The sequence below is a fragment of the Acomys minous genome, assembly GCF_964271855.1.
Source record: "Acomys minous genome assembly, chromosome: 12".
In the NCBI taxonomy this organism is placed as follows: Eukaryota; Metazoa; Chordata; class Mammalia; order Rodentia; family Muridae; genus Acomys; species Acomys minous.
The window spans coordinates 13,187,547-13,213,511 of NC_140493.1; the positions used below are offsets into that span (position 1 = coordinate 13,187,547).

The following is a 25,965-nucleotide window of genomic DNA, read 5'->3' on the forward strand; positions in this document are numbered from 1 at the left end:
CCCCTTGTGCTTGGAAGAGGCATCTCTATGGCCAGTGTCATAGTAGCATTTTGAAAAACATGGCCCTCGTAGCAGGAGCCCGTCCCTCCTTTTCAGGTCAGCTCACCTGCCAATATCCATAAAGCATGAAGTAAGGACCATGGTTGGCCTATGGTCCTAGTTCACTTCACTCAAGCATTAAAATTCAATGTTAAAAAAAAAACCAATATGAATGTATGAGCATCTCCATTTTATTAGAGGGTGAAGGAGGGAGGGGATAAATTTGATGGAGAAGGATTTGGGGCTAAGTTGGAGAAAACAGAAGTCCAGAAAGCACGTCCTCATGAATATATATTTATATACAAATATATGCTTTATTTCATTTCTCTTTTCTCAGGAATGAAGGAGGGGCTGCCTGTGTTTGTTGGACAGAGGCTTATAAGTGGAGTAGGGGTGACCATGGTTCATTGATCCACTGTACTGTGAGGAATGTTGGCTAGGATAAGTCCTCACCTTCAGGACCTCTATGAGATGCTGTACACGCCGAGCAAAAGAAAGGGTCGTGTGGCGGCGCCTCGTGCGATGTGTAGAAAAACTAAAGGATGCAGGTGGGGACGGGGATGAGCTTGGGGCTAAGGGCATGGATGATGATGAGACTTGGGGCGGAGACGGTCGAGGTGACAGAGGTCGATGTGACAGAGGTCGATGTGACTGAGGTCGATGTGACTGAGGTCGATGTGACTGAGGTCGAGGTGGTCGCGGCCGCGGTGGGTGAGAATGCACGTGCTGGAAATACCAAGGAGGGCGAAGAGGAGGAGGGTGGAAAGAGACGGCCGGTGGGTGGGTAGTAGGTAAGTGATGGAAGGCTGGTTGAATCATATGCAAGGCATTAAGGCCGATCTTGGAAGCAATCCAGTCCAAGTAGTCCCAGGTGGCTGTGTAGACTCCAGGGCGCTTAGCACGGGCACAGCCTACCCCCCAGCTCGTGATCCCCACGACCACAAAGCGGCTGTCGACGTTGTCTCTGCACATGAGAGGCCCACCACTGTCCCCCTGTCCAGAAGGACAGAGGGGTCACTTTCAGCCTGAGCCACTCTCCCTTCCCAGAAGGGTCATGGGGCTATGGGAGAGCAATGTCTGGAGCCACATAGTTTCCTACTGCCTTAGATACAACTGGTAAAGTCAAGAGCTGCCAATATGCACTGGAATGCATGAACACTGTGCTTTAGGTGCTCTGTGTTATGGAGAAGAGGAAAACCGAGTTTGGGCAGTGCGTTCTGTACGCTACTGCTGGGATCAAATGCTAAGTGCGATGACACGTTCTCAGCAGGAACCGATGGCAAACGTCATCCCCATACGAGTTACAATGGATGTTAGGAAACAGTTACCAGGGAAGGAAGCCACTGGAGTGGGCCCTTGGGTCAGGAAAGGGGAGGATGGAGATCAAGGACCTAAAATGAGCTTTCCTCAGGGGCTAGGATCCCTAGAGGGACCCAGGGGTCTGAGTACCAGAAGGAAGTTACCTGGCAGGTGTCAATCTTGCCTTCAGGATACCCTGCACACACATTAGTTGATGTGACACGCCCATTGTACCACTGGGTTGAGTTACACAGGTCGAGGTCAATGAGATCCACACGTGCCTCCATCAGGACAGGTGATGGCCTGGGGACTGCAGCCAGGCCACACAGTGGTCAGTGCTCTAGGAGGAGATGAAGGAAGCCCTGCCTTCTCCCCCACCATGAACTTCTAGCCATCCTATGTAGTGCTCTGGTTAAACAAAGATCCCTCAGGCTCACCTTACACTCCTGGGGGGGGGGGGAGATGCACAGGGAAAGGGCAGGTGGGGGTAGAAGTAAAAGACTTGAGCCTGGATGAACAAAGGAAGGAAGGACAGATGACACCTGTATTAGTGACAGATGAGGGGTTGAGGGGGTTAGTTGTAGCTCTAACAAGCACAAGTAGTACGCGCCAAGCACTAACTATGCCCACGGTCCTGTGACTCCCACTCTGCCTCAGGGACTGGAGCACCACCCATCTACTTCAGGAATCTCGCCAGGATTGCCCCTCTCCGCACCCACGACTAAGACACACCTTTAATTCTCCACTGTATGTCTAGAAGTCACCCTCCCTGTTTTTTATCCTCCATTAGGGCTCCTCCACCCAGCTTCAGACGGGCTCCTCCCATGTGTCTCAGATCTGCTTTGAGGAGATTTTTGGAAGAGGAGAACTGAGTCAGGGCCTCATTCACTAGCATAGACCCTACCGTGGGGCGGGGGGGGGGAGTGCGGGGGGAGGTTAGGAAAGACACAGTCACGCTCAGCTCATGCAGCCAGCATGCATCTGGCTTAGACACAGCCTCAGAACCAGCACAGGCAGGCCTCTTCATCACATGCAGCTAGCAGGATCTTTACCTGCAGCAGCTCTGATACTCCCCACCCCTCCCACAGCAGCGTGGGTTTGAATGTCATGGGCAGTGAGGGGCATTGCGAACACAGGCGGCAAGACAGGGAAAGTGTGGAGCCAGTGAGTATAGGGCTAAACATTCAGCAAGCAGGCACTAGGCATCTGCTTAATATGTGTTTCCTGGGCTTTGGCTACTTAGAGGATTGTGTGTGTGTGAGTGTGTGTGTGTGTGTGTGTGTGTGTGTGTGTGTGTGTGTGTGTGTGTGTAAATATTCCATTTTCTGTTTTCAATAGAACTTGCACATCAGTGAGAAGCTGTCCCTGATGTGGGAGTGACACAACAATAACAATAGCAACACCCCTAACTTGCTAGCCATTAAGATAAATGACTTTTTAGGTCTATGGCTCAGGCCATAGTCCTGAAAGTCATGAACCTCATTGTGCAAAAAACGGGTGTTCTGAAGCAGAATGTTTTCAATAGCAGACAATTTACATAAAAGCCCTCTTGGAACTCAAAAGCCCAGCAAAAGGAACGGGATCTGGGTAGCTCTTCCAGCCCCCAAAGCAGGTGAACTCAAAGAAAGGCAGAAGCAAACATATCTAAACAGGCTATGGGAGTTTGGAGCCAGGGTATTTTTTAAAGACTGAGGCCTTTATAGGAGATATGTGTTTGCAATACAAAAGTGGGAGATACCTCCCACTAAGGGGATTCTAGAATCAGACGCCAGCGATCCAAGGTACACAAGAACACTAGTTGTGTATATGATGAGAGGGCAGACAAGACAGGGGCCAACAGTGCAGAGCTACAGGCACCAGCAGATGGGCTGGGATGCCCACCCCCAAATCAGATAGCTATAGTCACATGCCAGCAAGAGCCAGTGGAAACTCAAGTAGCTAGAGTAAGCCTCCCTCCCCTAAAGGACAGGATGGGTAGTGAACCTTTAAAAAAAGTGGTTCTCAGCTTTCCCAATGCTGTGACCCTTTAGTACAGTTCCTCATGTTGTGATGACCCCCAGCCATAAAATTATTTTCCTTGCTACTTCATAACTGTAGGTTTGCTACTGTTATGAGTCGTTATGTAAAGGTTTTTTGAAGATAGAGGTTTGCCAAAGGAGTTGCAACCCATGGGTTGAGAGCCACTGTTTTAAAGACTTGGGTCACCTCTAGAAAAAAGAACGTAAGAATGAGGGGAACAGGGATTCCAAATTTAAAAAAAGAAAGAAAAGAAAGGGAGGAAGGAAGGAAGGAAGGAAGGATAAGAAGGAATGAATGAATGAACAAAGGCTGAGTTGTAAGCCCCAAATGACTAAATTGCCTCAACTTAGAAAGCCTAAGCTTAAAAAGAAAGAAAGGAAGGAAGGAAGGAAGGAAGAAAGAAAGAAAGCCTAAACTTTCCAAAATCGAAGAAGAAACTGGTGGCTCAGTTAATTTGGTCAAATTTTCACATCCTTAATATGACGATTAAAAATTTGTACAACCACTTATAAGAAGCTGAAAGCACTGTTCTTGAGCAGGGAACAAGTTCTATTTGGTCTTGTCCCACTGATGATGTCCTACTGTCTACTACTGCAATTTAAGGGGTGACCTGCTACTTCTGGTATCAACAGTGGGCCTTGGCTTTAAGGATGTGGAGAGGTTGTCTGGGACTCAAGCTATAACTCTGGAGTCATCCGTGACTCTAGAACATTTCCGGTACCCACCAGCTTGTCTACTGAGCCAGGTCTGAGCCAGGGAAAATGCACACAATTTGAATAAGGACAGAGGGCTAGAAAGGCAGCTATATTCACCTTGCATTGCAAGAGATCTGCTGGACAATTCCAAGAGCTTGAAGCGAATGACCCAAAGAAAAGCACGCCCACCACCTACACCTCCCAGCCTACATAGAAAACATCAAGCAATTGAAAGGAAGCGGTGAGTCTTGGTGCTCTGACTGTCCAAGGAAAGAAAAATACCAAAGGCACATATTGCTGATAGTGAATTAAAGACAACTCTGAGACCACAAAAATTGGAGGTGCTCAACTCCGGAGGCCAGCCCTTTTCTCGTTTTCATCATAAGTGAGGAAAATACCATGGCAACAAAGCCATATCCCAGAGGTCTTTTGCAAACACTGCTTCGGTTTACGTTTCTAACACCCAAAGTCTAGCAGCCTGTCCAGCTGATAGCCACACCGAGCTTTCTCTAAAATATGTCAAGGTTCCACCTGTACCCACTATTCAGCCTTTCCACAGGCAGCCAGGCTATTGCCTGTCACACCCTTCAACAATCCAGACATGACCTTAAGACACGGGACTCAGCTTCCGTCACACCGAATTCTCCAGTTATGAAAGGGCCTATGGTAGACTATGTTCATAATGCCGTGAGAACTGAGACAGTTCAGCCATACATCATGACCCCCCTGGCATGAAAAGGCTGCAAAGAGAAGGGGCACCAGTGCCACCAAAGGGGTCCCCAACTATACTCACCCTTCTCTTTTGTGTATCCCCACCCAATCACGTAGCAGGTCTGGGGAATTTTGGGAGGACCAGCCTTAAAATGAGGTAGGCAGCCGGGCCCAACGTAGCGCCCACATGAAACAGGAGGAGTGATCTTCAAAAGAGCGATGTCATTCCCCTCCGTCACCATGTTGTATTTTTCATGAATGATGATTTTCTGCACGTATCTCTCCTGCAGAGGCTCTCTCACTGGCTTGTTTCTTCCATATTCAATTTCCTGTGCTCCAAAAATCAGCCTCCAGTCATAGACTTTTCTGTGGGGACAAAGGTCAGCCAGTCGTTCTCATTTGCAGACTGGCTAGACAAAAGTGTGCGGTGAGAGTAGCTGACCCTCAGAGCCCTGTCAGAGTCTAGCAAGCCTGTGGGCCCAGAGCTCCACAGAGACCCTGGGAATAGCCCCCTGGGGTGTGTCCCTTTCCATTAAGCGTACTCGAGAGACCTCCCTGCGTCCCACACGTACTTTTTGCTATCGAAGCAGTGAGCAGCTGTAAGCACCCAGCGGGAGTTCAGGAGGCTGCCTCCGCAGGCGTGGTACCTGCGGCCGTTATGGGACGTGAAGATCTGGAGGCTGACCATCCAGGGCCAGGCCCCACGCTGTGCATTCTGCCCTCCGACAATCCGGAAAGCTGCTTGTGGGTTCTGCCTGAACTGTAACCCACAGGGGCCACTGAGGAGAGACCAGGACACTGTTCAAACCAAGAAGAGGCATGCAGTCTCTGTACCTCCACACCTGGCGGGAGGCAGGGACATAGGGTTCGGAAAAATGGGGATGAACTTGTGGTAAGAGAGGCAGCCTAGGGTGTGCAGGAGGCCACAGTTTCCAGGAAATGGCTATATGGGCCCTAGAGGTACTAAGGGGTCCCTGGACGTAGTGGTAGTCAAAAGGTGGCAGATGGTGGCAGAGGGTTGTTAATGGTTTCAGAACCAGTCTTGGATGGGAGACTCAAGCAAGAGTCACGTGATTAAGGAGATTCCGGGCTGACACACTGAGTTTGGAGGAAGTAACTACAAGCTAATACAGTGGCTCACAAGCACTGGGGGGTGGGGGGGGGGGGCGGCGGGTCACACTAGAAGCAGAGAGGATCCTGAGCTGAAAGTTCTGGAAACTGTATCACAGGGGAAAGGCCACCAATAGTTTTGGAGCTGTTTGCACTGTGGGTCCCTTAGGGGTAATAGTCTTCAGGTGGACAGAGGTGCAAAGGCACAGGATACCTTTGAATTCATGCACAGGTGATGTACCTCAGTTGTCCACAGGAGAACAAAGCACTCCTAAAGTTTAGGACCCAATGCCCCCGCCACCTCTCTCTCTCTGGGAAACCATGGACAGATGGAAATCTAATGACTCTAGGATTATGGTTCTGGAAGCAGGGAGGATCTGAGTTGGGGATGTGGGTCACAAGAACTGTGAGACTATCCAGAGCCTGCTAAGGCTCAGCTTGCTGCTCATCCTAGCCCTGGACAAAGAGAGTCTAGGTAGGTAAAACCTGTTATTCCTGAGGACGCTTACACCCACCAAGGTGCCCTCCCGACACTTACTCACACGTGCCGTTATCTCTGGCAACTACGGACGCTGCCAAGACCAGCACGACGACAGTTGGCAGCATCTCTACCGTACTCCTGCCCTAACCTGGCCTGCAAGCTGTGATGTCACAAAGCTCCAAGGTGTTCTGGCCAATCAGCGGGGTGAGCTCACACCCCCTACCCCAGCAGTTAGGCCAGGCAGGCCTCCTTGATTAACTCATCTGTGCTGCAGGGACACCCCAACTTCCTGCGTGAACTATCCTTTGAGCTCAGGATACTGCGAGACTCGTGTGCAGCCCATTTCCTCTGCCCTAAGACCTCCGTTCATCCTTGGTGAAGCTTCAGACGTCTCACTTTATCAGCGTTTGGGATGTGCTCTTTGGTAGCTGACACCACAACACGCTCCTGGACTGAAGGGGAGCTTGGCCCTCCTGTATCGATAATGTTCACAACTAAAAGGAATCAGGTTCCGCTGGATGGCCTCCTCAGTACGTGGTGAGAGTGGGAGACACGGATATGTCATCAGAACACTTTCAAAGAGTCATTTTGAATTTTCCTGATTTACGACTTCAAAGCCCACCTTTCTTGTCCTTTGCTGGGTATCACAATGTTTCCTGAAGGTGTCCAGGTCTCCTTTTTCAAACCTAAGTGCAGCCAGGAGTATGCTTGAGCAGCAGGAATTTTCATCACAGCTATCTGCATGGCGTCAAATGGCTTTTCTTTGTATCTGGTTGTCAGAAGATAGTATAGCGGACACGCATCACTCACTGTGATGCTCCACCAGGTCAGGACTCATCTCCTCTGAGGGTAAGTCCCCTCCAGCCTGTCATGGGATAGAAAGCTTAAATCTCCTCTAGGGGGCGCCACAGATGCCAATGCGCCTACCCATCAAGACATGGTTATCTCCCCCTGGTGTGTTGAGTTCTTGGATTCTGGGATGACCTTGATTTCTCCGGGTATCTTTAACCGGATGCCATGCCTTGTTATATATGTCACTTTCAGGAGGTCACGTCTCCCTAGGCTGGCTGATAAGGTCTTGAATGTCTTTACCTGACTGACTTCCTCTCCCTGTATGTGACAACAATTGTTCTGTTCCACATCGGGCCCCGCCGGGGTCCCATTTCTTCCATCTGAGTGGTACCTTGTCACATGTTCTCTATCAGAATCAAGAGATCCTATCTCCCCTACCTGAACACTTATTGTACCTTAAGTATATGAATGTTCTGTGAGTCTCGCCTCCTACGATAAAGCATCAGAAGTGTACACTTCTCCTGAGTCTCCTCGCCCTACTTGAATAATCTCCTTAACGTAAATTCCATGTGGTTCTTTCCCTTCGCCCCAAGAATATCATACAGTCTTCTCTACTCTGAATTCTCAAGGCTTCTCATCTCAACTGCCTTTCTGCCTGTCTCAAGATGCCACCGCCAAAGGGTCGCAAAACTCTGTACCTTCTAGTTGAGTATAGGGAGGTCTTACATACCCTATCTGAGTATCACAGGGCATCAGGACTACCTGTCTCTATGTGACAATCGGTCATGCCTATGGAGCAGGGTTTCTCAACCTGTGGGTCATGACCCCACTGGGGGTGAAATATCAGATACCCTACATATCAGATATTTACATGTGATTCATGACAGTAGCTAGCAGAATTGCCGTTATGAAGTAGCAACATAATAATTTTATGTTTGTGGGGGGGGGGGTCACCATGGCATGAGGAACTGTATTAAAGGGTCACAGCATTAGGAAGGTTGAAAATGGCCGATCTGGAGGTTTAATCTTTTCTCTGTCAGTGACCAGGTCGTCTCATTCTCCCCCTTGGGCTATAAGTATATCTTTTTTATTACAATGTCTTTCCTACCTCAGCACCAAGCATTCTTGTCACTTTTGTTGAACAGTCAGAGAACCCCAGGCTGTGTTCTGAAGTCTCAACTTGTGGCCTTAATGCTTTTTAAAAAGTATTCTTCTTGCTTCAAAGTTTTCATTTTAATTTTACTTATGTGTATCTGTGTGAACGTGTGCTGTATGTGTAGGATACACTGAGGCCAGAAGATGGCGCTGGATCCACTAGAGCTACAGTTGCAGGCAGTTATGAACTACGCAGCATGGGAATGGGGAATTGAACTCAGGTCCTCTGGGAGAGCAGCAAGTACTCTTCATGACTGAGGCGTCTCTCCATCTCAGCCCTGATGTTTAAAAGCCATGCGGTATCCCAGTGCCTACTTGCTCTCCAGGTCAGATGTTCCTGGGCCAAGACATCTTACCTTTCTTTACCAGAAATTGGTACAACCTTATCTTCACTATCTGAGTGACAGGATGACTTAACTCTTATCTGGTATTGAATTATATTCTCTCCCTATATTCTAACAAGAAGTCGTATTTCTCCTAAGTAAAAGTGACATCCCAATTTTTTTTGTTGTTTGTTTGTTTGTTTGTTTTTGTTTTTCAAGACAGGGTTTCTCTGTGTAGCCTTGGCTGTCCTGGACTCACTTTGTAGACCAGGCTGGCTTCCAACTCACAGCAATCCACCTGCCTCTGCCTCCTGAGTGCTGGGATTAAAGGCGTGCGCCACCACCACCCGGCTACATCTCAATTTCTAAAACAAGTCAGTAGGACAAGACCTTAGGGGCCTAAAGACCCTCCTCCCTAATGCAAACACGGGCTCTCACCTTGATTCTCTGCCCTGTGTCACGGCCTCTAAACTGGAATGAGAAGAGTGTGTCCTGTGGGAAAGGTCAGGAGCAGAGGTCAAGGGCCTCAGTGGTAACATGTCCTCTTCATCTGGAGGAATGAGTCTGCTCAATCGGAGTAAAATGCACCTGATCCCATCTAATAGCTAATGAGACCGAGGAGGCATTTTGTAAAAAATACATAACAGAATATATAACTTAAGAAAGATGACACAAAGAATGGATCTAATCTCTGGCCATGGCTAACAACCTTTCTAGCATTCCTCATTGATCTGTAGCAATACTGAATTTTCAAATTTACTCCTTCAATGAAAAATGTAAACCAATGCCCAGCCTTCAAATAGCAAACACCTCACGTTCTTTTACGCGACTGTTTTTATTTTCTTCTACTTTTAAAGAACTAAATCTATGTTATAAAACAAAAAGTTGTTTCTGACTTAAATATCCATATGCTAGTAGAGACTCCGGTTACTAGAGAGACTGGGGCAAGAGGAGGACCACAGGTTCAAATCCTGCCTGGGCTACAGAATAAGTTAAAGTCCAGAAAGGTTTAGGGGTGTGGGGACAACTACCTGAGGGTTTTTATCTCTGTTGCCTTCATGTCAAAAATCAGTTCCTCCTCCACCTGCACATACAGGAGTACTTAAGTCAACTTCAAGATTGTTTGGTAGATTTGACCGTCATCAGGAGCTTTGCTCTGAATCACAAGGATAATTTTTCTTCTCTACGTCAGGAAGCCTCTTCTCTCCTGCTTCAGAGGGTGAGGTAGCATTGTGAGGAGCTTTACATCACTTCCCTCAGGCAGTAAGAACTTCTTTGTGCCACCCCAGAAAAATTAAATTTGAGACAGTGATCCAGTAATAACCCAGACTTGACCTGGGCTGCTTAATATGCAAACTTTCCACCTGCCCTGTAAAAACTTAAAAGTTCATGTCAGAGCCTCAAAGACAGGGTCCCCCACCCCACCCCATATACCACTTGGTTAAATCTGCTCTCTCTACCTTCCACCACTGCCCGTCTCTTCCATTGGCACACAGGGACAAGCGGCCCAACACTACCTGGTGGGGCTCCCAGGGATGGGGCTTCTGCTCTCTACTTAAACCCAGGGGAAAAAAATTATTTAAAAGGAAATTTTTATTTTAAAGGTTTATATGTATCATTTCATCACAACCTTGATGACTCAAATGTACAGTCAATGTGTTGAATATGAACTTTAACATCAAAGACAGTTACCTAGTTAAAAATGTATGTAAGGACTGAGTCTGGAGACTGCAAGAAGTCACTGCAGGAGGAGCCCACTCCCGATTCTAGAACAAGCTACAAGGCTGGTACCCTCCCTGGGGCTACAGTGACATGTGAGGTACACCGGCCAATTAGGTTTAAGTTTGTAATTAAGCTCAAGGAAACACAGGCATTTCAAGTATGTCTAGGCCACTAGACCTTCACCTGTTTCCTGAAGCCACCTGGGGCACCTGCTTTGCCCGGGGTAAAGAGCCAAAGGCCTCTCTTGCTATCCAGGATGGCATCTACTCCTGTTTCCAGCTCCTCCCTGGACTCAGGGATCAAGTCTATAGTGTTCCATCGTCAGTGTTCACGATGCCCAAGGCCACTAGCCCACTTGTCTTTTCCCTTCATGCATGTTATGTCTCTTGGTCCCTTAGTTCTCTCTCTCCAACTTTCTACAGAGTAGGACTTCGCCTGCCTGCTCACCTGACTGTGCTCATAGCTAGCCCCCTGTCCCAATGCCACAAAGTGTAGGTGGGTTCCCCGCTATGTGACTGGCTAGTGACCGCTGGCTGCTCGCCTTCTGTGTTTACTGCCTTGGCTCAGAGTAACAGGAAAAAAAAAAAAAAAGTAAACCTCACACCTCTGAGGGAGTAGAGGTGGCGCGCCAGATGAGAAGAACCAGTTTCCTCAAACTTGAGACAGCCATGAAAGCTGAAGAGGATCCAACCTGAACTCTGAAAAAAGCAGAGCAAGGAGGGACTCCCTGAAGAAGGGACGGAGAGCACAGCCAACAAGCATGGCAAAGGGTAGCCACTCAAGGCCAGGAGCAGCAATGAGGAAGAGCCTGGAAGTGCCACCCTAGCAGTCAAGGGTCTGCAGCAAAACAGGAAGCAACAGGTGGGCCTGAGGAAGGCGTGGAGACAGTATAGGAAAGGCCAGAAAGGGCATAAGGGGCCTCACCAACCTCGTCTGCCATCTTGCAGGGTGAGGAGGACACAAGGTAGAAATGGGAGACAGAAAACCAGTGCATCAACACAGGGGGGACGTGAGGCCAAGCATAGCCAGCAGCCAAGGATTCCCACAGTGGAGACGGAGATGAGGTTTGAAGTTTATAGTAGATTCTGTAAACTAGATACTGAAGGAAGATTTCAAATCTTAGGTTTAAAAGTTGCGTTGGGGGGAGCCTGGCACAGTGAGGCACGCCTTTGATCCCAGCAGCACTCAGGAGACAGAGGCAGGCTGATCTCTTGTGAGTTCAAGGCCAGCCTGGTGTACAGAGCAAGTTTTAGGACACTGAGAGCTCTGTTATACAGAGAAACCCTGTCTCAGAAAAAAAAGAAAAGAAAGAAAAAAAAAAGAAAGAAAGTGGGTGGGGGTATCGTTCCATGTCAAAGTAACTGGCCCAGGTTTCATCCCCAGCACCAGGAAAAAAAGGTGACAGGGATGCCACAGGACCATCTGTCTAGAGGTCATTACCCAAGGCTAGAGAGATGGCTCAGCCATCAAGGGTACTTGCTGATCTTGTAGAGGACCAGAGTTTGGTCCTCAGGCCCCACACTGGGAAGTTCACAACTGCCTAAACGCCAGCCAGCTCCCGAGGGCACCCACATACACATGGGGTACACTTACACAGACACAAGCAAACATAAAAATAAATCTTTAAAGGGGGGGGGAGTGCAACCTAGTGAGGTGCTAAAAGGTCTGCAGAAAGCCTGAGCCAGGGTCTAGCATCCTAAAGGAGGTTGGTCTAGCAGGAAAGTCTACAAAAGCTTGCTCCAAAGAAACTGCTGAGTCAACAGTACACTGGGTCAAGGCTGTGGGGTTTGTTGTGACCTGTCTGAGGAATAGGCTGTGCTCTCTAACCCCTAAGCAAGCAACCAAGACACGGTTTCATTTCTTATAAATTTATTACATAATATTATAATAATTATTATTAATAATAATAATATAAGAAACATAGATCTCTGTGGGGTGTATCACAACGTCAGGGTCAGGAGGGCCTCAGGACTGGAGCAGGGGGTGAAAGCCCCCCAGATGGAACTCCATACAAAAGGAGGGGTGAAGCAGAACTGACCCTGTAAAGTTAAAAACCCAAATTGAACAGAACCAAAAACCCACAGGTAAATGTGAGACTGTGTATGTGGCAGTCTGTTACAGTGACTGCTGCTGTGTGTGTGACCTGCTCTGTTGGTAAGAGGGTTAGTGGGTGTGTGACTCTGTGTCTAGGGGAACGGGGTTGGTGGGCCAGGGTGGGGCAGGTGGGCACAGACCGGCGTGCCAAGCCCCTGGGCCATGAAAACATCTGTTTTCTGTCTTTTTTATTTATTCATTTTATTAAAAAAAGCTAGAAATAGAAACAGAAACTTGTGAGTGACGTGGATGGAGCTTAGTTCAGACTCCAAACCCTATGTTTAAAAACGCCCCAGGGCCCCCCACCCCACAGGTCATTGCTGAGTGTGAGGAGTCACAGTAGGGGGGCCAGGGTACCCTCAGGAGTCTCTGCCTCTCTCCAAGGGCTGTTGTGGCCTGATTTTAGTGGTCCCCACAATTCCCTTAGAAGCCCAAAGTGGGGGTACTGCCTGCAGGGGGCCCCTCGAGGCCTCCTGAAGCTAAAAGGATTTCACCAAGAAACCCTGCTTAAGCTGGGTGAGGCTCAGGGAGAACAGGCTGAGAAAACAGCCGGACCCCAACAGCAGGACAGCCTTTCTTTGGAGAAGACAGGGCACTTTCACAGGCACACACCCACGCATGCACCCTGCGCGAACTTCCACAAACTCCCACCCATCCAGAACAGCCCCTGGGGACCACTCCACAGTCAGGCACATACAGGGCACCCATGCGCTCAGCCACACCCAGGTTTCACAAGCACACAGGCGGTGCACACACATGTGGGGCGCGCGCGCACACACACAGGGCAGGAATGAGGAGTCTTTGGGGGGGGTGTGTGTGAGGCAGGGAGGCTTCTCTGCTGTAGTTGCCCAAGAAGTGGGAAGATTTAGACCCCTCCTTTGGGAGAGACCCTGTGAAGATGATGGCTGGGGTTGGGTTTTACCGGGGCCCAGCCCCAGGGCAATAATCTCCCAGGCCACCTGGCCCTGCTTGTGCCCAGCAGGCAATGCCAGCCACCCGTTCCCCCTGAGCAGCACCTAAAGGGTGGGTGGGGCATACTATAGCTCAGCGAGGGAAGGGGGCTGAGCTGGGGTCCCCAGGGTGGGCTGCCAGGACCCTGGCTAACCCCAGGCCAGCTGGAGTGTCCCCTGCCCTGTATGGGGTGGCAGTGAGGGGCCGGAGATGGAAGACTGGGCGGCTGTGGCGGGACCAGCGAGAGGACTAGAGGGGAAGAGGGCGAGAACTGTTACGGACAGAGATATTTGTTCCTTTTCTCGTTCCAAATATAGAGTGGATTAAAATATGTAAAACAAGGGGCTCCTTGGCCCCCATCGAGAACCCCAATGTCTCCCCCCTCCCCCCGAGTCACCAAGGCGTGTCCTGACCTCGCATGCTGGACTAGGTTCCCCCTCTGGGAGAATTGGCCACCAGGAGCTGCGGAGGAGGTGGTAAGGCCAGAGCACCCTGCCCCAACCCCCTTCCACCCAGCCCCCCTGGTCCGCGCCCTTACTGTGTGCTGGGTGGGGTTCAGCGGCAGGGGAGGGCAACTAAGCAATGTACAGGGCAAGTCTCCAAGCAACAGCAAACAGGACGATTCATGCAACATTCCTGGCCCGGGCGCCGTGGTAGGGGGCGAGCCGAGCCTGCGGCCTGGAGTAGGGGTTGGGGGCCCTGCCGGCAGGGCGCAGCAGGAACGGGAGAGGGAGTGGGGCGTCAGCTGCCATCCAGCTGCCTGAGCGCACGCTCGATGTTCATGCGGTGACCAACGCGTGTGACGCCCAGCTCCACGAAGTCTTCCTTGGTGAGCGCCGGCAGGTGTGCGCCTTCGATCTCATGGTCCTCGAAGCGGTCTCGGTGCTCGCCTAAGTGGATGCTCTCCAGCCAGTCGCCCACATCGAACTTGCTCCAGAGTTGCAGGGGCTTCTGCTGGAATGGCCGACGCGGGCCGGGGCTGGGGCCAGAGCCGGGAGAAGGCGAGGGCAGCGGAGATGGTGAGGGGGAGCGGCTGCGCGCACTCACACTTCGCACCACGAAGCGCACTTCCTTGGGTTCGTGCGGGATGGAGAGGCTGGACGACTTGAGGATGGTGGGAGGCGTGAGGCCGAAGGGCCGCCCCGCGCCTCCCACGCCCGCCCCCAGCCCCTCCACCCGCTCCAGCGATGCGGGTTTCACTGGGCTCGGGGCTCGTCTCGCCACGGGGTACCGGCCGCTGGGCCGCACCGAGTAGGAGGCCCCTCCGCCCGGGCCCCCGGGGCTGCGCTGCGCTGAGATGGTGCTCAGCTCACCGAGGCTGCTGAAGAGCCTGCGGAGGGAGAGCGGGTGAGGGCCAGGTGAGGGGTGGAAAGTAAAGTCGGAGTGGACAGAGCAGGGCAGAGGCAAGAGAACTAGGGCTGGAGGAATATCCTGTGGTCACTCTTTTTTTTTAAACAAAACGTCCTGGGCCAGTGCTTTGCTCTCGGGTATTCTTACACTGGCTGGAATGTAAGGAAGTAAGACTGGTCCCTCCACACTGCTCTCCATGGAGGCCCCAAAGGAAAACGTTTCTCGTGGACAAAAACTGCTTGCCCCTCCCTGCCAGCCTCTAACTTAGTCTCCGGGTATGAGTTCCAGCCACATAGGCTCTGGACTGTAAGATCTGACCAATATGCTATACCCCACATAGAGCTCTGTTCTCTTGAAGAGACCCAGAGCAACCTAGGCCAGTTTTAGGGATGGCTGAGTCACTGTAAAGGCTGGCAGTGGCACAAGACTTAGCAGGTCCATGAACACTGGAGACAAACACCAGGCAGGGCTCACACCCACAAAAGGTATGAGGCAACAGCACACGGTTAAAAGGAAGACACACCCTCCCTGCACAGGAGAGCGAGCCACAGCAGCCAACAGTGACTACATGTGCTGCAGACATGCAGCAGTAATGGCAGGAACGCGGTAGCACGCAGGCAGACACACAAGGCAGATAGTACCTCACTTCCCAGCCTCACCTAGCACGATCCTGGACTTCCAGCCGTGCCCGCATTCTGCCTGGCTGAAGGGAGGCCCCGCCTGAGGTGGCCGCTCTCAAGGAAACCTACTCCCCCTAGCTCTCCGTCCCCACCTCTACCCCTTGCTATGCCAAAGGATAGACTCAGTAGCATCAAAGCCCCCACATAGCCATGCAGAGCAGCCAGGGGCAGCCAGGCACAGCATGTGGACTGCAAGAGGCATGGGATGGGCATGCTCACTTACACAGCCGGCACTCGGGACCACCGCGCAGCTAGACAGAGCAGCCACATGCAGATGGGCAGGAGAAAGCAATGAGAGAGAGTGTTAGCAGGCCAGGCCCACAATGCCTTCAGTCACAACCACACAATGGGCAGCCAGGTTCAGGGACCCCTATGGGACACTCTATAGAGGTTGGAACTCAGAAGGTACTGGGCAAGAGAAAAATACCTAGGGTAGCCAGGATAGAAGGCATCTGGTTTGCCTGTCCTAGAGTAGCTCTCCGGTTCTCTGCTTCCGTGTGGTGCAGACCATAAGTGTTGCTTAGCAGTGCCTCACAGTCTGATAGTCTCTCTGCTGTTTGGCCAGCCTCTCTCCAGCTGCCCTCTCATCCCCCAACAAGGCCTCCGTCTCTCAGGCTGGCCTAAGTTTCTGCCCACCTGGCACAGCATCGGCAGTACCTAGCCCACACCAGCAGGAGTTCCCCTCAGCTCTGTGATATCCCCCGCCCCCACCCCTAAAAGGTGTGTGCTTTGAAGGTATAGTGGTGAATCCAGTCACTGAGAGGTCATGAGGGCTCTGCCCTAATCAACAGATCAATACACTGATGGGGGCTGGGTACGGTGGGTGGTGGGTGGCTCGCCCCTTTAATCCCAGCACTCAGGAGGCAGAGGCCAGGCCGATCTCTGTGAGTCTGAGGCAAGTGTGGTCTACATAGCAAGCTCCAGACCAGCCAAGGCTACGTGTTGAGATTCTGTTCCCTCACCTAACCCCCAACACACACACACACACACACACACACACACACACACACACACACACACAAAATCAGTAATATCACAACAACACATCGATGATTTCATAATTTGGTGGTCTTATCCCTTCCCCCTTTTTGCCCTTCTTTCTTCCTGGTGATTCACTGCACCGCCCCCCTTAGGATGCTCTTGACAGCAATACCCCCTCACCCCCCCCACCCCCGAGCAACCATGGACTGAGAGCTCTGAAACTACAGACCAAAATACATCTTTCCTGATCAAAGCGTGTTCCTGTAAGGTGAAGTCTGCCACAGAGAAGAGAAAGTTAACTAGCATGCTCCCTTCCAGCCACTTTCAACCCTTATCTTGAACCGTTCAAGATTAGTCCTTTCCCGGGGAGACCTGGTTTTCCATCCCCTTCAGGGCCTTTCTCCTCAGCCTGTCCCTATTGCTTCCTCCTAACTGCTTAGACCCAAGGCAGAACTTCTCAAAGCAGCCTCACAGCGCCCCCAACACAAAGACCCCAGGAACAATCTGAGGTGTATACGAGGGAACTGGCAGACAGAAGAAACTTTCACTCCCACGGAACCTAGCCTTAAGGGGCCATCTTGGCCTTGGGGCAAAGCGGGGTGGAGGCAGAGGTGAGGTGGTGAGGTCCTGGGGGGGAGTGGCACTAGAAGCATAATTGTGAGGTCACACTGTGGCCACCCACAGAGTAAACAAGGCCACGATTCACACACACACACACACACACACACACACACACACACACACACACACACACAGGTCTGCTTCTTCCCTAAGTTCACACTGACCCTAGCCTGGGCACCTGATATATATATATATATATATATATATAAATCAGTCTAGATGGTACCAAAGCTTCCTTTCCTGTCAGGAGTGACCTGGAGGCCCGGGCTGAAAGCAGTCTGGCTTCAGAGGTGCCCAGGATGCAGAAAACAAGTTTGTAGCCAGTGGGCTAGGAGTACAGACAGAGTCAGGCATACGCCTCAGAAGCCTCCACCAGTGTTGGTGATGTTGGGAGGACTGGTGGAAAAGCCCAACAAAGAGTATGTACAGGAAGGCATATGCATTGTATCGGTGTTGGTTCCCACCCTCCTCTTGGGGAAGAGCACTGCCCACATTGCCTCCAGGGCAGAAGCCCAGTAGTGTGCAAATCTGACGTACATGTTTATAGGAAACTCTGCATACCCATCTCCGGCTACTGGCACTATTAGCTGACTGACCAACCCCCCTTCTGTGTGCACCGCACAAGGTGGTGCACACAGGATCTGCTACCCTCCAAAGGGCTCCTGGCCAAGGCGTCCTCTAAGACATTTATTTGAACTTGCCCCCAGGAACTCCCAGCCAGTGAGATCTGGCCTTTGCTTCCAGGCAGGCACCAAGGCTGTAGGCAGGGCTCCCTGGGATGGGACGTGTTTATCTGTTTCTTTTTAGGAGCCCCTTCCTTTCCTCAGCATCCTCCTTCCTGGATGGCTTTTCGACCCCACCCCTCTTTCACAGTCTGTACTTCGTCATCTACCCCCAAGTCTTGCTATGACAAGTAGGCTGAGGAAGGCCATATGTGAAGACCCCCCTCAGTGTCTTCTGAGCTCAAGGTTTCTACTGGGATCTCAACACCTTTTAATATACAGGAAGGATGTCCAACCCTGGGGCCTTGGGCTCCTCTATCTCTTTGAAAAATGTCACCAATCCCTCACATTAACCCAGGTCTTCCTCATCACCAGAGTCCAGGACACTCATAGTTTCAGGGTCTTTTACCATCTACCCTCCCTTCCTTTCTTCTCTTCCTCCTTTCTTCCTTTCCCTTTATTATCCCCTTTCTTATCCCCTCCCCATTTTAGAAGCCAGGCCTCACGCACACCAGGCAAGCCCTTCACCTCATGCTTCTCAGAAGGTTTCCCTGACTCCTGGAACCTGTCACAAACTCAGGAATCGACTCACACTGACAAAAAGATGTCACCCCACAAAAAAAAAAAAACCTCCACAGCATCTTCTTCCTGGGATTGCCTTACCTCTGTCAGCCCCCTGGGACCAATAGAAAAGGTTCATACTCAGGCCTAGCCTCTTACCTCAGGCCTATTGCCTTCGCACTCATGTGGGTCAGGGCTAGGCCTGTGGCCTTCACAACTTGGAGGCCTCGCTATGGGACAATTCTCAGTAGGAACACAGACTAGGCAGGGCTCCAACGTTTCTGCATGCGTCCCTCCCTTCTGCCTTGGCCTCACTCCTCAGCACCTTGCCTGTACAACAATGACATGCCCAGTTGTCCCTGTGTCCCCTATGATTTTTCTGCTCCCTCACAGAATTTGGGGCTTTTGAGAATGCATCTGCATATGACCTGTGCTCTGCAAGGACACAATGCATCCTGTCCCCAGTATCTAACTGGTCTGAAGAACCTTCAAGTCTGAGTGCCCCAGCACACAGGCTTTGTCTACACCCTTAACCTGCAGGCAGAAACTATAGCAGACAGGGCAGGGCTTTGTAGAGCAACTTGATCAGAAAGTGTGTCTCCTGTGAGATCTCAGCAGTGACCTCCACAGGTCTAAAGAACAGGGCACACTTCAACCACCCACACACAGGCATGTGATAAAAATAAGAAAAAAAAATTAAAAGGCACTGAAAAGTACTATAGTAAATATTTATAAAGGTATTTCACCAAGATGTAAAAAAAAAAAAAAAAGAAAGAAAAGTGAGGATCACCCAGGTATAAAACTGAGTCAGCTGGCATGAGAGCACACACTTGTGATACCAACACTTGGGCAGCAAAAGCAGGAGGATTTAAAGCTTAAGGCCAAGTTAGGCTACACAGAGAGTTCAGAACCAGCCTAAGAATCTATGGAAAGATTCTATCTGAGGTTGGTGAGAAGGCTCAGTTAATGAAGGCACTTGCAGCCAAGCCTGATGGCCTGAATCAATCCCTCGTACCCACCAAATACAGAGAGTGTACTAACTCCCATAAGTTGTTCTTTGACTTCCACATATACACCATAAAGTGTGTACAATGCACACACGCACGCACGCACGCACGCACTCATGCATACAATAAACATAAAAGGAAAGAAAGGTCCATATCTCAATAGAGCAAGCAGGAGATGTAGCTCAGTTGGTTGACCGTTCGTCCTGAGTTCAATCCCCAGCACCCTTCCCCAGAAAGATCCCAAGAGCCAAGGCAAAACAGCATCGCTGTAGGTTTCAATCCCATGTAAGATTCAAGTCCAAACACAACACCCAGAAGACCAGTGGAATCAGAGAGAGATGAGCCCGGTAAGTAAAACGCGGGAACCACGCACACACCAAAGATGTGGCTCAAGGCTGTGTGACCTCTACCAGGACGACCCTGAGAAGGGCACAGTCACACCTAGGCATCAGAACTCCACATGCTTTGGACACTTCTCTAAGAGGAAGGCTCAACAGTGATTTTTATCCCAAAGTAAGACATGGATGCTAGATTCCAGCCCCCCCCCCTCCCCGCACAGGCTACAAGGCCAGAACTGAGGCGCAGCCCCAGGAGACATCAAAGTCGGGGGGGAGGGGTCCACAGAGACCAGACAAAAGACCAGGTCTGAAATAAGCTAGCTATACAGAAAGCCACAGGTGCGCCATGCCTGTCGCCAGAAAAGAATGCACTGTGGCAGGCAGCAGGACACACTCCAGATGGCTGATGAGGAGATTGCTCACAGGGAGGAGACAGAGGGAGGAGGATCAAAGCTAGCTCAGACTGCAAAGCAAGACCCTGTCTCCAAAACCAAAAACCAAAAAAAAAAATAAAAAAATAAAACCCAAAGGTAGAAGAAAAGTGAGTGGGAACGGAATGGAATAATGAGGCAAAAGGAGGAGCACAGGGTGCAAGGTGGCTGGCTGACGAACACTCAGTGTAATTTATCACTTATATATCCAGGATGCGGTAGCCGCTGTACAGCACACGTCTATCTCTGCAATGACAAAGTGCTGAGCACAAACTCAGTGTGTTATCAGAAGGTACTATTGACAGCCAATAGGATCTCTGCCCACCTGTCCTTCCATGAAATCCGCCTTAGGACCCCTTTTTAGATTTCAAATCATAGCGTGGCATTTGCCTTCAGCTTCTTCCTTATACTGAGGCCCTGCAGTGGGCTAGGCGATATGCTATGTCCCTTATGTGACCTTAGCTTCCATCAGGAAAAGAGTCAGAGAGAGGCAGAGGGGCTGGTGACGGGGCAATGACAAAGAAGGAAAGAAAGGAAGGAAAGGGTCTGGACGAGGTTGTGCCAAGACACCTCTATGTTTGAGAATCCAGTTCTGTAGACAAGCCCAGGACCCCAGCCACTTGTCGTGACTCGTCCATGCCCACTGTGCCCTCTCTAACGGTGCCTTCATCACTGCACTACTGAGAAGGGCTTTCAAATTTGACTCAGAGAAGAGGCCAAAAAGGCAGAAGGCACAAGAACAAGACACCAGAAAGACAGGGAATGTCCCCGAACCTCTCAAGAGACGCCATGTGAGCGTCTCAAGCTCCCATTCATCTTCTGGATCCTCAACGGGAAGAACACAAAATGGGCAGGCCCTTTGAATAAGACCTGAAGTCCTTAAGCTGCGCACTGCTCGCTACTTTGGCAACCCCGTCTTCTAACACTGGCAATGAAGGGCACCTAGGAAACAAGGAGTGGGAAGTCATGGGGTGGCGTCCCACCCAAGCCCAGAATAGGAGAACCTTGGGGCAGAGGCAGAAGCAAGACAAGAGGCTGGCCACAAGCTGGCTAGCTGTCACCAGAACCCATGCAGTCCACATGGGAGGGTCCCAGAGGGATCAACCCAGGGCTCTGGCAGCTTCTACCTACAAAACGCAGCAACCTTAGCAGCACCCAGACCGGTTCTGCACCTCCCCCCCACCCCATCACCATTGAGGGAGGGGCAAACAGGACCAGGCAGGAAAGATAGGTGAGAGAGATGGTGTGATTTCTAACTCTTTTCCGACGCATTGAAGGATCCTAAGAGGTGCCATAGCACAGATGTTTCTAGGGCAGAACGTAAGAAATTTGTACCAAGTCCCTAAAGAAAAGGAACCAGTGTACTCTGGCCTGAAAAGAAAGCAAAGGCAGGAGGTTGCTCCACAGGAAGTGATGCCAGTCATATGTGGTTTTCAGAAAGAACCAAAATGGAGCCACAGGGCAGCAGACACGGGGGCCAAACAACTGCTAAGAGGGAAGGACAGCTCCAGAGCACAGCGTAAGAAGATCCTTAACTAAGGCAGAGGCAGCTTGAGTTGGATGGAGGCCAGAGGCCAGAGACGAAGGATGCGAGCCTGTAGCAGAGCCTGCAGCAAGTCCTGGGAGGTCTCATGACGCACCTGGGTCTCCTAGGTACCGAGACCCACTGCCTGCACAAAAGAGATGCAGAGGGCAGCTATACTAAAGAGCCCCTCTACCTCAGACCGCGAAGCAAAACCAGACAAAGATGAAAAAGGTGGAAAAGGCGAGCCCGTGCCATGGACAGGTGAGAGATGGGACAGATGGAGGAAGAACAGAGGGAAATCTATAGATGAACAAAAGGAACAGAGGACAGGGAGACCGGCCCCTCCCCACATCACCCTGCTCACCGAGCTGCTGCAATGGGTGACTTCTTAGCAGGGTCCAGCAGGCTGCCCAGGCCACCAACTGGTTCCTCCCCCAAGGAGCGTGTGTCTTTATTCAGCTGCTGCAGGCGGGAGCTGAGCTCGCTGATCACAGTTGGTTTGTCATCTTCAGGCCCGGGGAGCCCCCGACTCTCCACGGGGTCCCCCCATAGCTTGGACCTTCTCTGGAAGAGGTAGCGAGGGCGGGCAGGCCCAGCAGCAGAAGCCAACCCAGTAGAGGCAGCATGGTGCTGCTGGGCCATGAGCTCACTGTCCGAGGATTGCTTCAGCAGCGGGTCCCTGAAGGTCACCGGCCCCTTCCCCAGCGGGGACTTGAGCTTGGGCTTGGGAGGCACTGGTGGCTTCTCGAGTAGAAAAGTGTGTCCATCGGCAAAGGAGGTGTGGGTGTCAGTGAGTTCCCCACTCTCCGAGCTCAGAGTGGACATGCTGGACACTGTGGAAATGGTGCTTGTGGTCTCCAGATGGGGATCGCTGGAGCTTCGAGTGTCCGCCTCCTCTACTCCAGAGTCAGCTGCAGACTCAGGGGCAGGGGGCAGCTCGCTGCTGGGCTTCCCTGAGGCCGGGCTGGGTACCGTGGTGGGCAAGGGGCCCGGTCCAGGGGGTGGGGTGGACAGCAGGATCCCATTGGCAAACTCTTCAGGGGGCGGCACTAGCCCAATGCGGGCCAGCTCCTCCCTGGTCTCCTCATCGCTGGAGGACAGCTGAGCAGGTGGCAGGTTCACAGCGAATACCAGCTCTGGCTCTTCCTCTGAGCTGCCTTGGCCTGGCCCGGGATCTGCTGGGATGCTGCCAGGGGGCTGGGCCCGGGGACTTGGCATGGGCTCCGCCACAGCTGCTGCCTGCATGGGGGCTGGGGCCAGCTCCGGGGTACCGGGGCGCTCCTCTTCAGCTCCCAGCCTGCTGGGCTCCTGTCCATTGCTGGTGGCATGTACAACAATGAGGCCAGCTGGCCGCTGCAAGGACGTGTCCAAGACGCTGAGGATCATGGATTTCTTGTCCTCCGGTGACTTCCGTTCTTCCCGAGGGGGCTTCTCTGCCTCTCTGCGAGCAGGCACTGGAATCCAGGCCGGGCTCCGAGGGGAGAAGGCTGGGGAGGCCAACGGCCCTCGCTCGGAGTCTCTGGTTTGCACATCCACAAAGAGGGGCCCAGGGCGGTCAGCATCAGGGCTGTGCACAGGTGTGGGGGACCGGGAAGGTGTTTGCGAGGCCAGAGCCCGCTCTCGGGCAGCCAGAGCAAGAGCTAAGGGTGAGCTAGGATCTAAGGGTTTGCCAGTGAGAGGGTGGATGAAAGTGGAGCCTGAGGGCCCAAGGCTGGGGCCACTGACCAATGGCTTCAGAGCAGAGACAGGGGAGGGGAGCAGCAAATCTCGGCCAGTGGTGGGGCCTGTCCCCAGGAGGCGCTCATCAATGGAGCGGGAGGGCTGTAGGGATGGCAGATCCGCGCTGGGAGGGCTGCCCTCGATGGCACCCACAGACAGGAACACAGTAGACCGGCGTCTCTCCTCCAGGCGCCTCTCCTTGCCAGGGCCGGGGCCGGGGCCGCCAAAGGTGAGCCCCAGGCCTTCACCGGAGCTGTAGTCAAGGCCACCCGGCCGGGGCCCTCGGTGCGTCGGGGAGGGTTCTCGTGCAAAGCTTCCACCTACTGGGCCTGGGCTGCCCACGGCTAGGGCTGCGCGCTCCTGAGCGTCCTCCACCTGAAGCTGCTTCACCAGCGGGCTCTTGCGGCGCTGTGGTTTCGACGGAGCAAAGAGGCTGGCACTGAAGGCGCCCAGGTTGGCATAGGGACTATCAGGGCCTGACGGCCGAGGCCGACGCTTAGGGCGCTCAGGCGGTGTGGCTGATGGCGCAGGCCGGGGAACATCGCCCACCTCTGGTGCAGAGTCTTGCAAGATGATCATGGAGCGTGCGCGCTTCTGACGCTCAGGGTAGGGCAGCGGGCCCAGAGGCGTGCCAGAATCATACAGGCCAGCGGCCCCCGCACCCAGGCGAGCCTCTAGGCCTGGCTTGAAGCTGGAGCGCACAGTGTCATAGGCCCGCCCTGGCGGTGGCGGCGGTGAGAAGGTGGGGGGCGGCCCGGAGTCGAAGTAGTAGGGCGCGGGTGGGGGTGGCGGGGCGGTCTGCGGCGGGGGCGGAATGCCACGGCCTTCCCGTGCTGTGTCCTGCATTGACGTGCTGCGTGGAAAGCGCCCTTCCAATAGGGATGCCAGCTTCTCATCCTCCCCTGGGGATGGAGGAGCCAGGTAAGTCTGGCAAGGACGTTGGCCATTGAAAGGCCTCTCTGGACCCAGAGCCAATGGCTAGTCCTATCTTGCCTCCTCCCCCAGAGTAGCCACAGCCCCACCAAGGAAGATAGGACCCAGACCCATGGAAGGCCAACGGAGAGAGCAAGTGCTCTAAGCAGGACGGGGACACACACACACACACACACACACACACACACACACACACTTCCATGCCAAGTCCTGTGCAGGCAGGGAAAGCTCTGATGAAGGGTCCAGGAGGGACCCCCGCCCACGGTGTAGAGGGCTGTTTCAGCAGAGCATCTGGGACAGGACCCAAACTCTGACTGCCTGGACTGAGGCCAAGATCTCCTCAACCCCGGTGGGTATGGGGCAGGCCATGAGAAGACACCAGAAGGGTATAGGCAGCACCCCCACCCCACCCCCGCCGACCCTAGAGCCATTGGAGAGCACCTAGGGGCTGGTTAGGGGTTTCCCACGCAAGGATGAGCAAAGCAACTCAGAAACATTCAAGGAGCAGTCAACAGAAACCCTGATGGCAACCAGAGATGAGAAGAGCAGTGGTCAGAAGGGACACTTCCTATCATATGCCCAAAGCCAGAAGCCAATGAGGAACACAGGGTAGCAGTAATGGACCCGCGCATCTGGAAGACCTGACACCAATGGCCAGAGGAGGAAGAGGCTGGGAAATAAGCCTCAGTGGTTCCTTGGAGATAACGCTCATGGACAGGCCTGCAGGATACTAGGAAGTTGGTAGCCTTGCCAGAGGCTAACATTTAGAAAGCCTGGGTAGGTCGATGGAAGATTGGATGGGTACGCTAAGCTGAAATCGAAGGGCAAACACCCAGGGGCATGCTCCAGTGTTACCCCTACCGTCTTGTGTTACCCTAAGCCGAGGTGTGAGCCCCATTTGGGCTTGTCCTCTCATGGGGTTGTTCACTAAAAACAAGCCCCATCCTCTCGTCTAGAGGTGTCACTAGGCTAGATCCTTACAGAAGCTCCTGTATCATCTCAGACACAATAGAGACCGCCCCCCCCCCAACCGCCGCCCCACGCAGAGCTCTATACAGTGAGGCTTGTAAACACCAAGCACCCTGACCTAAGAAGACAGATAGGCTTGGGAGTGGCGCGCTACGTCTCTGGCTCCGTTGCCTCAGGACTAACAAGAGTCGGTTTGCTGCAAACTTGGGCTTGAATTCCAGCTTCGTACATACAAAGTCACCTTTGGGAGTCTGTTTCATCACAGGACCTTACTTGGCCCCTGTCGCAGGGTTATTTACAGTTTACAACTCGCGGCTGCAGGTAGCGACACCAAGAGAAGATGCCCGAGGTCCATCCCTGGTATCTCAAGGTCTGCCTGGCTGACCTTGGGCCCCTCCTCTTGATGCCGTTCCTGCACAGCACACAAGCACGTCCCGAACATCCCCAAGCCCGTGCGCCAGGTGGAGCTATGTAGGAAGAACTCACACAGACCTCAAGGTTACAGCAGGTAGGAATGATGAATGACAATGAAAGAGGGGGTGGAATTTAATACAAATGGCATGGTAGGTTCTGCCTGAAGGTTTTAAAAAGATTAAAAAAAAAAAAAAGGTCACCTGCCTCGCACGAAATAGGGGTCTGTGCTGACAGCCGACTAAAGAAAGACCCTCCCTACCACCAGTCTGCAGCAGGATTGTTTCCTGGGTACTCCCTATGTGCTCAAAACAACGGCCTGGATG

At 52.3% G+C, this 25,965-nt stretch overlaps 2 protein-coding genes and 1 long non-coding RNA gene across 7 annotated transcripts in view; 1 reads left to right on the forward strand and 2 right to left on the reverse strand.

The window, feature by feature from the left end:
- The window catches only part of LOC311609692, a 572,880-nt gene that overhangs the window by 508,797 nt on the left and 38,118 nt on the right, over nt 1–25,965 (forward strand). The gene's annotated exons all lie outside the window — the stretch shown is intronic.
- ACR (acrosin) lies at nt 224–6,527 on the reverse strand. 3 transcript variants are annotated; one of them, XM_084802943.1, is made up of 5 exons: nt 6,412–6,527; nt 5,336–5,542; nt 4,846–5,129; nt 1,503–1,648; nt 224–1,032 (listed from the first exon to the last, which is right to left on the reverse strand). In XM_084802943.1, the coding sequence occupies exons 1-5, from the start codon at nt 6,477–6,479 to the stop codon at nt 373–375; spliced, it is 1,365 nt and encodes a 454-aa protein (XP_084659069.1). In that variant the 5' UTR covers nt 6,480–6,527; the 3' UTR covers nt 224–372. The 3 variants fall into 3 exon arrangements, with proteins under 3 accessions (XP_084659069.1, XP_084659070.1, XP_084659071.1); XM_084802944.1 differs by having other exon boundaries at nt 5,336–5,561; nt 6,412–6,502; XM_084802945.1 differs by having other exon boundaries at nt 6,416–6,490.
- Nucleotides 12,199–25,965, reverse strand: part of SHANK3 (SH3 and multiple ankyrin repeat domains 3) — a 62,298-nt gene continuing 48,531 nt past the window's right edge. For 2 of the 3 annotated variants that reach the window (XM_084802914.1, XM_084802913.1), the window contains 2 exons: nt 21,972–24,228; nt 12,199–14,721 (listed from right to left, as the gene is read on the reverse strand). In XM_084802914.1, coding sequence (XP_084659040.1) covers nt 14,133–14,721; nt 21,972–24,228 — 2,846 coding nt within the window. In that variant the 3' untranslated portion in view covers nt 12,199–14,132. The remainder of the gene's footprint in view (nt 14,722–21,971; nt 24,229–25,965) is intronic. The other variant, XM_084802915.1, reaches the window with a different exon arrangement.